General features: G+C 32.8%; 1 protein-coding gene across 7 annotated transcripts in view; it reads left to right on the top strand.

The window, feature by feature from the left end:
* The window catches only part of chas (chascon), an 87,635-nt gene that overhangs the window by 18,847 nt on the left and 54,876 nt on the right, over positions 1-13,912 (top strand). Inside the window, exon 2 of one of the 7 annotated variants that reach the window (XM_070110826.1) lies at positions 641-1,066. In XM_070110826.1, coding sequence (XP_069966927.1) covers positions 941-1,066 — 126 coding nt within the window. In that variant the 5' untranslated portion in view covers positions 641-940. Of the gene's footprint in view, positions 1-640; positions 1,067-1,782; positions 2,073-2,112; positions 2,358-4,991; positions 5,312-5,363; positions 5,468-13,912 lie in introns of those variants that run through there. The other 6 variants (XM_014237334.3, XM_014237335.3, XM_036371718.2 and 3 more) reach the window with 6 other exon arrangements.

Genomic DNA, 13,912 nt, shown 5'->3' on the forward strand with positions numbered 1-13,912 from the left:
TTACTGCAACTTTGCTTAAACTTTTCGCTTTTTCGATATTTGCTCGGTTACAAAAGAAGCTTTGTAGCACTACAAGGAGAAAACGGAGCAATTGTACTTGAATTTAATTTTGGAAATGATTGATAAAAATATTTGTCAAATTGTAAATGGAAAATATAATGAATTTTGATTAGGCATTTTTTTGAAAACTATATACAAGTATGTACATTATATTCCTTCTTGACTTTTTCCTTTTAGTCAGAAATATACATAGTATGTATTTTTCAATGCATTGATTGTTTTACTTTTAACATAATTGAGATATAAAATATCCTATCTTTTAAGTTGGACCAAACTGGACACTGTGCTCGAATTTATAAAATCGGTTCCGTAGTTTAGGAGTTTACACCAGAAAATGCGTAATTTGTATCGGATAACAATATAAATATAAAAAGAAAATATTTTGGTAACTAAACTGAACTAAAGCTTCATCGCAGCTACCTATTTAGTTGTTAACCAGCTCTTGACTCACCCTATATTTTATTTTTATATATTAGATTACTCATGTAAATGAATCATAACAAACGACAAGAATTTCCGCTTATTTCCACTTCAACATATTATATGTCTAATAACTTCTTGGTAACTAATTTCTTTTCAGCGTCATCAAAAACAACAAATTCAAAAATCAGCAATATGAAATAAAACAACAAAGAAACAAGTGCATTGAAAGACAGCAAAAGTATAAAAGTTTACCACCAAATAGATAAGCTTCAAAAGATGATTTGTGTATGCGAGTGATTTATACAGCGTGTAATAAAGTGCTAAACATCGTGCGCCTAAAAATATGCAGCACTTGAAGTAACGCAAATGATCGTGTATAAAAGTGAATTTATAAAACGGCCAAGGAAAAATATTAGTGCAACAAAATTATTTTGTGTTGTGTTGTGAGTAAAACACAATGAACAACAACGATAAATCGAAAATCAACAGCTTTTTTAAAACAACAAAATTAGGAGGCGAAGATGTAGCCACCAAGCAATTGTTGAAAAAACCTAGAAGGGATAGCGACGCCGATAAGGATGTGGTGAGTAGAAAATGTTTGAATATTTTAATATTTTACTAACAGGTTTCTGCATTGTTCTGATTGTTGTTGTTTATTTGTTTCATTTGAAACAAATATTTTTTTAAAAAGATAATAAATACATTTTTTTCCATTGTTTTATATATTTTAAATTATTTTTCAAGTTTTTTAAAAAATTGTTTTAGATAAAATAATAATTTTTTAAATTTTTATTTTTTTACATGTTAAATTAAATTTTTTACATGTTAAATAATTTTAATACATGTTAAAATTTTCAAAATGATAAAAACTATAAAATTTGTTTTCAAAAATGTTTAATATTTTTTTAAGTGTTTTTATTAAGTTTTGGTTTTCAATGTTTTCTTTATATAAATTATATTTTTTTTTTTCGAAAATTCTATTTAAAAAAACTATAAACTGATTAATAAATTTTCTATATATTTTTAATCAAAACATTTACGCCATTGATACTGAACGACAGCTTTTTTAATTATTGTGAGATCACCTGTCGCTAACGGTCAGTCAATATCGACAAGCTACGTGTATTTTGTGCTAATTGTTGTGGCGCATTGTTGCAATTCAACGCCCGCGCGTCTCTCTGATCTAATTTGCAGCCTTTATAAATATATACATACATAGCATATAGATGTAGTTATTGAAATGTGAAATCTATCGTGTGATCGCCCATCGCTTAGTTCAGCCAGCTCAGTACGATCTTGCTCGGTTAAGCTGAGAGCTTAGCTCAGTTTGGACCGACGCAAAGTGAACTTGAAAAATAATAATACACGCTGAGTGCATACAAAGTGTCTTTGCATACATACATACTAAAATATACATATTATAGAACAAATACCATGTACATACAAAAGTTAAGAATATAATAACTCTAAAAACGGGATAAAGCAGAAAAACGAATCAATGCAAATTAATAAATTTATTCCATAACTTATTACATACTCATATGCATGAGCATAGCAAAAACTAACAGCAAGTGCTGCTGTCGTATGCGGTAAGAAGTGTTACGAAAGAATTCTAGCAACAACAATTAAAACATAAGTGGCGAAAAATGAGGCGGTGGCATAAACAGTTAACGAGCGTGCTTTGGAAATCAAATCTTTCGCGAAATTTTATGCTTAAATATAATAGCTAGCTCAGCAATGATGTGAAGAAAAAAAAAACGTTTATGGACACAAAAGCAAAAACAACATGACTACCACAATCGCTTAACAATGTCATAAAAACAAAAAAACATTGAAATATTTTTTATAAAACGACGTTATTTTTGATCGAAGTCGTAGGTGTTTAGCTACAGTGAATCATAAGTTATTTTTTTAATAATTAAATGTTTAATATTTTGGAATAATATCCCCTCAGTGCTGAACATTTTTGAATATTTATTAATACATATAGAAAACTTTCTAAAAAAGTTTCCCAAAAAAATTGTTATCACGCGAGTTCGGGCTTAATTCATTATTCAAATTAATTAATAAATAAATACTCAACTCAATTGCTTTTATTTCCAAAAAGACATTCCATTTGTATAATTATTGAGTGGTTTCTTCTATAGTTTTATTATATAATATTTAGTGCTTGAAGAGGACACGAATTTGTAAAAGAATTTACTTGGCACTTATTTGCAAGCATGGAATTTTTTCGTAGTAAATATCACACAACAGTGGGGTATTTTAAGTTTTGCGAGTTTTAGATTTTGTTATATTCTTTTTCTGAAACGGAAAATTATATATTGACCGGGCGACACCAAAAATACTTTAAATTCTTTTCTTACGGTAGTTTTCAAAATATCGCTGTATAAAGGTAGTCATCTTGACCAATTCCGTTTTTCAAGGTCTTCAAAATTAAGGAGAGGAATAATGTCTACAGCATGATGAACCACGATTTTTTCTACCTATATAACCCATTCACGAAATCTTTATAGAAGAGATTTTGTGATACTCCCACAAAGCTAGAAACTGACCTAGGTAAATATGTATTGTTAATAGATATCCTTTGGATGGGCGTTTTCTGTTTGATTTTTTCATAAATCTGGTAGTTTTAAAAATAAGTGATGAAAAATAATACCGTAGTTCGTTTTGCGAAAAAGTTTAATTTCATAAGTAACAGGCAAGCGGAATAGTCTTTTTTATAAAAAAAAAATTTTTATTTAACGAAATTCGATTTTTTACAAATCAACATAGTTGCCATCAGGGCAAGAAACTAATTTAATTAAAAAAGCCTCAGGCTCGGCGATTTTCATTTTTTTATTATTATTTTTGTATTTTTGAGTCTTCAAGTTTAGAAGAATGTTTCTGTCAACCAGGAGAATTCAGTGGATGTGTAAGCAATTCGAGGCCAAATTTAAATTCCGTTTTATTAAATTTAATTCAGTGCATCGGTCGATTGTGAGTTCGCGTGGCATCCACTGTGCGCAGAGCTTTCGCAGTTGCATATTAACTAACAATGTGTCCAACGTGTTCTTTTAATATGTTTGGAGTCGTAGCTATCTCCGTATAGTTCTTTTTAGCCACTATATCGAGTTTGATATTAATAATCTTACAGTCGAACTAAAGTTACTCAATACGTAAATATATCTCTTATGAAGACCTTCTTGATTTTGAATGGCAGCTATAGTTATCCGATCTGAATATTTTGTTCGGATTTATAGCGTTGCCTTGGACAAAAATCTGAGCCAAATTTCATGACGACAATTTGTCAAATTAAAAGTTTTCCATTCAGAACTTGATTTTGATCAGTTTGCAATATGAAAGCTATATGCTAAAATGGTCCGATATCAGTGGTTACAAAAATGAGCTGCTTCTTGAGGAGAAAAGGACGTGTTCAAATTTTCAGATTGATATCTCAAAAGACGGCATGGCTAAGTCGACTCAGCCCATCGTTCCCTTTTGGGTGTTACAAACTTCATGGTAAACTTAAAGTATCCTGTTCAGGGTATACTTTGTGATTACTTTAAATTAGGAGTAGGTCCTGTGAAGCCATATTTCTAGAAATTATATACATATTTCTAGAATTATATATCTGGTTGCTTTCCATATTTTTCTGGATTATTGTCACTTCAAGAATTTAATTATTCCTTTAATTTCTCTATTTTTTCATTTCTATTAATTAAATTTTTTTGAAATCACATCTTTCCTCGTTCAAAAAAAATCTCAATGGCGAGAGAGATTAAAATGAGTTGTAAATTTTTTATACACGCCCACTGTTATGCAATAAACTCATTTCATTGCTGATGTGTTCGTAAATGTTGCCGGTAGCTACTCCGCTATTAATATTCTAAAATGTTGTGTAAAACGCGCACCCATTGAGGAAGCAAGGGAGAGAAGCTTTTAACTTAATGATAATAAATAGCAGCAAATAATATACAACACGCTAAACAATTACTATGATTGCTAAAAACGAGTTAAAAGCAAAATAAACACATATTTACATAAACTACAGAGAAACGACGAAGCAAAACAAAAAAGCTTCACTACGCCACATCAATTGATAACAGGTGAATAACTAAATACACACACGTACAAAGATGTTATACGCAAAAAATGAGTAAAGCTTTTGAGAAAACGCCAAAAGAGGGTCTAGTGGGTAGGTAGTTCAACGCTTACGGCAAAGAAAATTAAAAGCTTTTTTCCCAAAGCAAGCGCTTGCTGAGAGCACATGAGCGGGAGAATGAAAACGCGCGAGCACCACAAACCGTTAGCGCCACTTGGGAGTTGTTGCTAATTGTTCACATTGTTGGCAAAATTGAAGTTTGTTGCTAAAGTTTTTTGTTTGGCACCACCGCTGAGCGCATGACTTTGTTGCACCGCCGCGCTGCACTGCACCATGCGCTCGGCTAGACACTTTGGGGTGTTGCTGCCGTGCTCAGCTTGTGTGGTGCACAAATCGTAGTAGATTGTTGAAGTACGCGCGCGCAAAACGCGCAAAGTCGCAACCAAATCGCACATTTGTACGCTTTTTACAAATCATTTTCCATTACGACGCGCTTCGAAATAGCCGCGCGCGCACACACAACACGGACGCGCGCACTGATCTCCACCGGAATCACTTGCCTGTAATACAATCCATTCACATACGGCTAGAGAAAATTGTCAATAAACGAAAGACAACGGAAGCCACTCGTGCGAACGGTGTTTTTGTTTTTTGTTGTTGCTGGCGGGCGGTTAATCGCTTTGGGGTGGTGTATTGCGTAAAATATAAGAATCGTGAATCAGTTGGTCACACAACGACGCGCGTGTAAGTTGTCAACGCGTACACACACATGAGTACATAAATCGGAACAAATATTTAACTTTGCCTATTTGATTTGGCGTTACCAAATTTCTAGATAAAATTTTAGTTTTTAGCTTCGGTTTCATTTTCGTTTACTTGTCAGCGTATAGTTTGAAAGAAGTGAGCAAAAAGATTCCTATTCTTAGTATCATTGCAAATGTGTGCTTTTATTTGCAAGTAGCTGCAGTCTTGTAGCTTTGTGCGTGTGTAGCGGTTGTTAGGTGGAAAATTATTTTAATTGTGTAATGTGTTTGCTACGTGCTAATTAATTTCATGCCACTAATAACAACTAAGGACCAAGTATTGAATTTTAATTTATATTGAATAAAAATAATATTAATTAATTGAAAAATAACTGTAATAATAATGAAATGGTAATAATAATTTAAGTGACAAATAAGACATACTATCGATATTTAATGAGATTATTCTGGACAGATTGGTTGTACGAATCTACATGAAAACATAAGTAGTTGTATTGTAGAATGTGGCTTCCCATTTTTATTTTCCTCCTTTTTTAATATTATTGTGCCAAAACAAGGGATATCAGCTTTTCGTAATAAAAATGATGATAGCTTTATGCTATATTGGCCCGATATGAACAATTTTTTCGAAGATTATAGCGTTGCTTCGGATTACAATTCATGCCAAATTTCGTGAAGATATCTTTCAAATAAAAGAGTTTTCCATACAAGGTTTTGATCAATCAGTTTGAATGGCAGCTATATGTTATAGATATCCGATCTGAACAATTTTTTCGAAGATTATGGCGATATCTTGAACAATAATCCATTGGAAAATTTGGTGAAGATATCTCGTCACATAAAAAGTCTTTTCTACAAAGCCTTGAGTTTGATCTGTCTGTAATGTATCGCAGCTATATGTTGTAGTTGTTCGCAATAGACGATTCCGACAATAGAGCAGCTTCTTGATGAGGAAAAGACGTGTACACAATTTCAGTTCGATATCTCAAAAATCGAGAGACTAATTCGCGTATATACAGACGGACAGACAAAGGGATTTGGCTAAACAAACTCAGCTCGTCACACGGATCCCTTATAAATATACTTTATAGGGTCTCCTGATCAGGGTATCTCAGTTTACCATGAAGTTTGTAACACTACTAAGAAAAGGTCGGAAACCCTGTAAAGTATATATATAAGTATTACAAATTGCGTGGCAAACTTAGATACCCTGTTTTGTAATTCTTCCCAATTCTTACCACATAACAACGATCTAAACTACAAATCAGGATTAGACGCTGAAATTATATTTAATTCAATGTTAAAGCAGTTGGTTAAGTGTGCTTTTTAGCATTTCGTTATATACATTTTCAAAACTAAATTCCAAAATAATTCTGATTTATAAGAAACCACTTTAATTATACCCTGAACAGGGTCACCACACCACGAAAAATTATCAAGTAAACACTACTTGTTAGAAGTAAGGGGTTTCCTATACAATTTCCTCTAAAATTAGAATTTGCGCGTGTAACTGTGCTATCTGAGACTAAGCTGCTCAAGTTATTGATATGGAATATAATTACCATCAAGCTGGTTTAACAAGTTTTCCTCATTTTGGTCAATAAATCCTATTCAATTAACTTTTATTAGACCATATTTCAGAATATTTGACGTTAAATGCACTAGTTTTATTAATTTATACCCTATAACCTGCAAGATTGCTTTCTTGTTCACAAATTCTAATCTCAAGTTCAGCAGTTAGTTCTAATATCAAATCCAACCGTCCAATCACGCGATAATTCCACATATGCACATACCCAATTAACCTTGAATTAATTGAGTTGTTCTAATTGTATTTATGTTGTTATTATCTTAAGACTCCGTTAGGTATAAGGTTTTGCGAAAATACCAGTTGGCCTGGCTATCATACCAATTTGGAGTTTTTGTTGTAATCAGAAGTTGATAATTTTGTTAAAATTTGAGAAGTAGAAGGTAAAACTTTCAAACAATTTTTTTGCTATCATATAATCCTCCTTTAGCTTCCAGTATTTACAGCTATTTTTGTGAAGCCTTTAAAAACTATAGTACTTTTCGAATTTCCTCCAGCATTATCACAGATAATTAAGATATCCTACGTACGTACATGAAAGTTTTACAGCTATCTCAAGCACTTGAAGCACCAGTCATCCCATAAGGACTGATGAAAGTTATTCCGGTTGTTTTTCAAATAATCATAAATCGTTGTCGTAGACCTTAATAGTGATAAGCGTCGGAACGCAGATTAGAATTTAACTTTGCTTTTAATTCGCGTGAGTAGTTCAAATGAGGGTTTTGAATGGATATCACTTAGTAATGACCATTTTTTTTATATTTATCGACTTTCCTACATATTTATTTTAATCTAAAGGCTTTTATAGACAAGCTTGGTACTTCTAGAATAGGTGGCTTTTTGTCAACTTCTAGAATAGGTGTCAAGGTGTCAACTTTTAGGGTATAGCTTAAAATATTTAAAACATTTTCCCCTTTCACCTGATCCGAAGTATTGTTGGTCGGATATGTTAGGGTTAAATCCCTACTACTACTACTGTTTCGAACAGTCATACTGAGTTTACGTAACTGGTAGTAAATAATATTAAAAACATTTATTTAAAATTGAATTATTTTGAGATTTTGGCGACTTCTTAATCCTATTAAGAATAATATTTATGACGAAAAGCGTGAAATCGAAAAGAGAAATTCTTAGATCATTCTCAAATATGCGAATTCAAATCAATATTAATATTTAAAAACTGTAAAAACAGAAAAAAAATAGTAAAGATCAGGCTGGACAATTAATCTGAATAAAAATATACAAGTCAAGAACCAAAAACAATTTCACACATAATAAATCATAAAAAATTTAAATAAAAACTTTGCACTCTTGTTTTTGTTAAACAAAAAACATTTATGGAGTTTAAAACTACAAACATTGTAACCTACGCTCACCCCAATTAAAAATATATAACTAAGCATTAAGCAACAACATAACAATAAACATAAAACAACGAAACATAAAAAAGACAATTAACTAAAAGTCATACGAGAATTTGTTTAAAAAAGTTTTAGTGAAATAAAAAGTGAAATTACACCTTTTAAAAGCCAAACTACGAACAGCCACCATTATCGTCATTATCATCAGCATATCAGCAGCAATTTCATCGACATTGACATTGCTGACATTAACAATATGTAGTTTGGGGCAAAAACAGCAATATGCAACAATTGCAGCAATTAGTTGACACAATAGTAGCGTCCGCGGGCACGACAGCGAAATAAACAAATTAATTTCAATGCATATCCGCAGTATTGACGCGATATCGCTATTGTTGTTCTTATTATTAAATGGCAAACGAGTTAAGTTAGTTGCACTTTAGAATCTCAATTGTTGGTGAGGGAAAAAGCGGCATTTTGCTTCAAATTGAATTGAAGAACAATATAAATACGGAAAAATTATGAATTTTTTTAATGAATATAACTTTGAATAAAAGATTAATCTTATGTTTCTTTTTGTATTTGTTTTTAAATAACTAAAAAAATAATCAAAAATAATTTATATAAAAAATTTATGTTCTTTTAATGACTATTTATTATAAAAATAAACAAAACAACTTAAATAAAACATTTCTTTATTGAAAGAAAAATCACTTATTCCACGCTCGCAAAGTTTTTCACCGCAATTTCATTGTATTTTCTAAATTTTGCACTTAGCATTTTTCCTTTTTTTTGTTGTGTTTCTTGGGTTGCAATAAATTTGTGCACACAACAAGTGAATTGTTGATTTCGCGCTAGCTTTTTCCCGCGCGAAAATCGTCAAAACGGCAAATGGCACGTACATATCTACAAGTCTGCATACATACAGACACCTAGACGTATCACAAATGAATAGTTTAGGTTCCCACATTATTTGTCAACCCATGCACACGAGCTTAAAAAATGCGCAACAGACATACGAACAGAGTTGAACGTTGTACATATTTATACACATGCATATGTATCTACATACGATATATTTGACCCAACCAGCCTTTTTGTTGTTTGAAAAAATTTTCGCTTCACTAATTACCGAGCGATAATTAAAGATATGCATAAATTTTGAAATTGAGTTTTCGCCTTTGCACAAATTCCTCCTAAAATCTTTCAAAAAACTTTCCATATCTGGTAAAGTATAGAGGGCTGATATCAGAAAGCATTTAAGTTTCAAAGCTAAGCTATTTATGACGTAAATTTAACGAAAGCAGTATTGCTGTGAGAGAACAGGGGGCAACATATCAGCGATCTTGATTCTGAAAACCAGAAAATTTTCTTAGTTCTCAGCGATAGGCAGGCTTTTTTTACTGGACCTTATAATTTCATGTTTTACTATAAATGCAAAGAAAGGACATTTAATCGATTTTTAAAAATATTGTTGCAATTGCAAAAAGACTGTATAATTGCTAATTGGGTATTTAAAATTTACAAAAAGATGCAAATATATAGTATGTTATTTGCATAACACATATGTACATACATATATTTTAAGTATGCTTGTAATCACATACATATATACCAACATATATTGACAACCAACATATAAAAGTACCGATCGGTACTTCCAGATACGTACAATTAGGCTGTTTGTGCACCACTCTCACCGCCACACCATCATCTGCACCACAACCACCACCTCTCCTCAGCGCCGCTTGCCGCCGCCGCATTGATTGTGGCATTTGTGCGAGCGTGTTACTGGTGGTCGCTGCCGGCGAATGGCGTGACGCTTTTTTGGCGTTTTGACGTGCCACGCTGCCACGCCACCGTATTACTGCCGGCAGAACGGCCCAAGCGCAGGCAGCTTATAAATTGTATTAGATTTCGGGCTCTACGTTTATTTAACAGTTTAGCCAGTGGCCACAAACATACTTCGATATATGTATGTGTGTTTAACTCTGGAAGGCAAGGTATCTAGTAAGTAGGATATTTGCCCGTTTGTTGTGTTTTTTTCGAAACTTTAGATTGGATTTCATTTTTGGTGTGAACCACCGCCACTGTAAGCAACCTAAATGAAATTCTTTACCCAATTTGGTAAAACTTTTTTTTTATATTATTTTCTATTAAACTGGTCATCGCTTCGCACATAAGTAGACAGCGATTTTTTGTATGTGTTTGTTTTAAATTTGTTTTTGGAATTTTTGGATTTTGTACCGAAAGTGTTGTTGCTGTTGTTGGCGGTGTTGGTGTTGCGGTTGCGGTTATGAGCTCACGCCTCATTTGCAGTCGACAATCGAGTTGTTTGTTGGCCGTTTGTCTATCTAGCATACTTGTATATACTCGTATGTCTGTCCGACAGCTGACATGAAACTTCAGCGCACACACTCAAGCAAACACTGCATGTTATAACGTTATTTGTGTTCACAAAATAGAGTTGTTGTTGTGGTTTCATGCGCGCGCACACTGCACAATGACAAGGTGAGGTTGAAATGCCAATTTTGTTTGGTCACAAATGTTGATAGACGTATAATTTTAACTGTTTCGTATTAATTAAATAATCTACAACTGTCATTGGTTAAGGAGACGGAGAAGAAGAAGAAGAAAAAACATTTAAGTCCAAGTGGTCGAATTTTGAAAGTAAAATTCTTGAGCTTAAACTTACATATGTTTACTTATATAATTATTACATGTATGGGGCATGTATGTATATAAGCATGTGTATATTTATTCTTCAAAAATCACTTACACCTGTTTGTCAGCCACATATTTTGTGCGCTCTCAAAACAACCGCCGAAAATTTATTCACGCACTCATACTATCACACAAACATAATCGCACAGAATCGCAATCACAATGCCCACTTACATATGTACATATGCTTACTTACATACAATATATAATATTATATGATCATACAAATATATTTTGCCTTCCTGTAAGTGCCTTTGCCGGCTTGTTTAATTTGCATTTACGATAGGCGTGCACACCTCATTTGGCAAGTCAAATGCCTTTCAAATCGACATTTATTATCAACCGAAAAATTTGCGCAATAAAAAAGAACTGTTGGTTGCGTGTAGCAAATGGTCAGTTTTGGCATTCCAAAAGAATTATTTAATAGAATTTATTTGTGTCTATCCAGCAAGAGTACTTTTGTATCTACCGCCAAATAAAACAATTTTTTTCACTACTTTGCATATGTAAAGATGTATGTTTGTGGGTATGGGTCTATCTACACACTCCGTTTCACATGAATAGTTGTTTGCTTGGCATCGGGCTTCAACTCACACGCTTCGTTACACCCTGAAAATTCGAAAATATTGAAATTCAATAAAATTGAGGAAGATATACAACACCCGAGGCTGCCATAACTGAGCGGTATTTTTTTGTAATTTGATATTAGTGGCTCGTAGTTGCGATTTAATTTGTGTTTTTTAAAAGCTATATTCAAAAGGTAGAAAAAAGTTTCGTAAAATAATTCTCCAACTTCCTGGAAGTAACATCGAGACTTTACATCTTTCATCACTCAAACTCATAATACAATAGCTTTACATAGTTCTAGCAAATACTTCTCGTAACAATTTTTGACAACCCAATAACATGCGATTAAGTTACGTTATGCCATCCAGAGAAAACTTTTCACAAATAGTGCCGTTGACATGTGCCTCCTTATGATGAAAAATTGCCCACATTGACATTTTAATGCATAATGGCGATTACTGAGTTAATTTTCGAAATGAACTTGATATCTAATATTGATACTTCGTTTAGTCCCTTGAACTTCAAAGCTTCTAGATATTTAAGCCGAGTTCTAGATAATGCTGGACAGAAGCATAGGAGGTGTTCCAGCGTCTCATTTATGCACATCCACCTCGCATGCGATGCCGGAAGGTTGTGAACTGTCATTATAATAATAATTTTGTAGTCCTTTCGAGACCCTGTGAGTAAAAAGCCTGCTTGTTTTTCTTAGGGGCTCTTGCCATTATCTTGGCGATCCTGCAACATATTTTTACTATTCAACCAATTCAATAATGCTTTTAAGACCCTAAGGAGTATTTTCAGCCTAAAATATCGCTTTGTTGAAAATCCTAGACCATACAACAACTGTATATTAATTATCAGCTAACTTTTTTTGTGCATAATAAATTAGCATAAAATGCGTTTTGCGCGATAATCTGCATTCTAGCACGAATTTTCATGTTCGTGAGTCAGTTAAATTATCTACGCATTTAAAGCATCTCTCGAATTAGTAAATGCAAATTAACTTCCCAAGTGTCTAAGCATAAATGTTCACATAAGTAAATATTTATGTAAGCTCGTAAGCGCTTATGCACTGCATACAAGGCATATATTTTGGGTGCGCTTGAATAAGTGCGCAATATTTTATGTGATATTAAAAAGAAAAACCTTTTAAAACACATTGAGAAAACCTTACAACAACAGCGAACACAGAAAAATATATAAATTTGTAAACACACACATATATATAAGTATGTATGCATGTAACTAAAGCTCAAACTTAGCGAATTTATTTGCATTTGCGTAGATTTTGAAATGTTCGTGACGAACGAACATTTTCGAACAAAAAATACAAAAATTAAAAAAAATGAATCGAGGAAAACGCAATATTAGCCACTTAAACCAAAGTTAACACAGTTTGTTGCCACTGCCATTGCTTTGAGCAGGGTCTCAGTATTCGAGTGACTTTAAGCTGTTGCTGTTGCTGTCGCCAGCGCCGATTGTCAAGAAATAAGAACAAGGTGACGTTTATGTATCGCAAGCACATAAAAAGGTAAAAATAAGACAGGCAGACTAAAAAGATAAATACAAAATTTTCAAAATGTTTTCAGTTTACATGTACATAAGCATGAGGTCACTTCGATAAATCCATGATATTTTAATTTGTGGGATTAGTAATTTTAAATGCAACCCTGTGTCTGTAAATAATGAAATAAATATAAATTTCGCTGTTATGTGTCTTGATGTGCTTATCACGTACTATCCAAAGGTTTACTAAAACCAAAGGTAGTCCAAAACTTACTGAGAGGATGTTGCGAAGCAATTTCAATGATTGAGTATAAAATATTTCTTGAATAAGAGGGACTGAACGTTCATGGCACTCAAAATCGGTCTTGAACGATTTATGATTAAGAGTACCTCAAGTGTTTGGGACTCTCAGCGTCATCTTCTTCTATTTTCTTTCTTCCGAGCGTATATCTTCCACTGGGGACTTCAGCTTTATCCCAAGAAGAAACGAAAATTTAGGACAATTCAAATTAAAATAAAACTCGTTGAACCTAAAATTTCTGTTGATCTTTTATAATGAATGTTGTGACTTATTTTTGAATCAAACACTTGTTAACTGGATTTGAACCAATACATCTTTACAAAAAAAAATACATTCTAAATAAAACTAGATCGCCGAATTATCAACTCTTTGCTTGATGAAATTCGTTTCCTTTCCAATGCTTATAGCCGGCAGGGAATGCTTCTGCAGAATTCGAGCTCTCCGAAGTCAGCCATCTCCTTTGATAAATAAAAATCAAAGCAGTCATAAATTCTCGTGTAATTTTGTCATTGCTATTTCTGGATAACATAAAAC

Source organism: Bactrocera oleae, chromosome 5 (genome assembly GCF_042242935.1).
Source record: "Bactrocera oleae isolate idBacOlea1 chromosome 5, idBacOlea1, whole genome shotgun sequence".
NCBI classification, from domain to species: domain Eukaryota; kingdom Metazoa; phylum Arthropoda; class Insecta; order Diptera; family Tephritidae; genus Bactrocera; species Bactrocera oleae.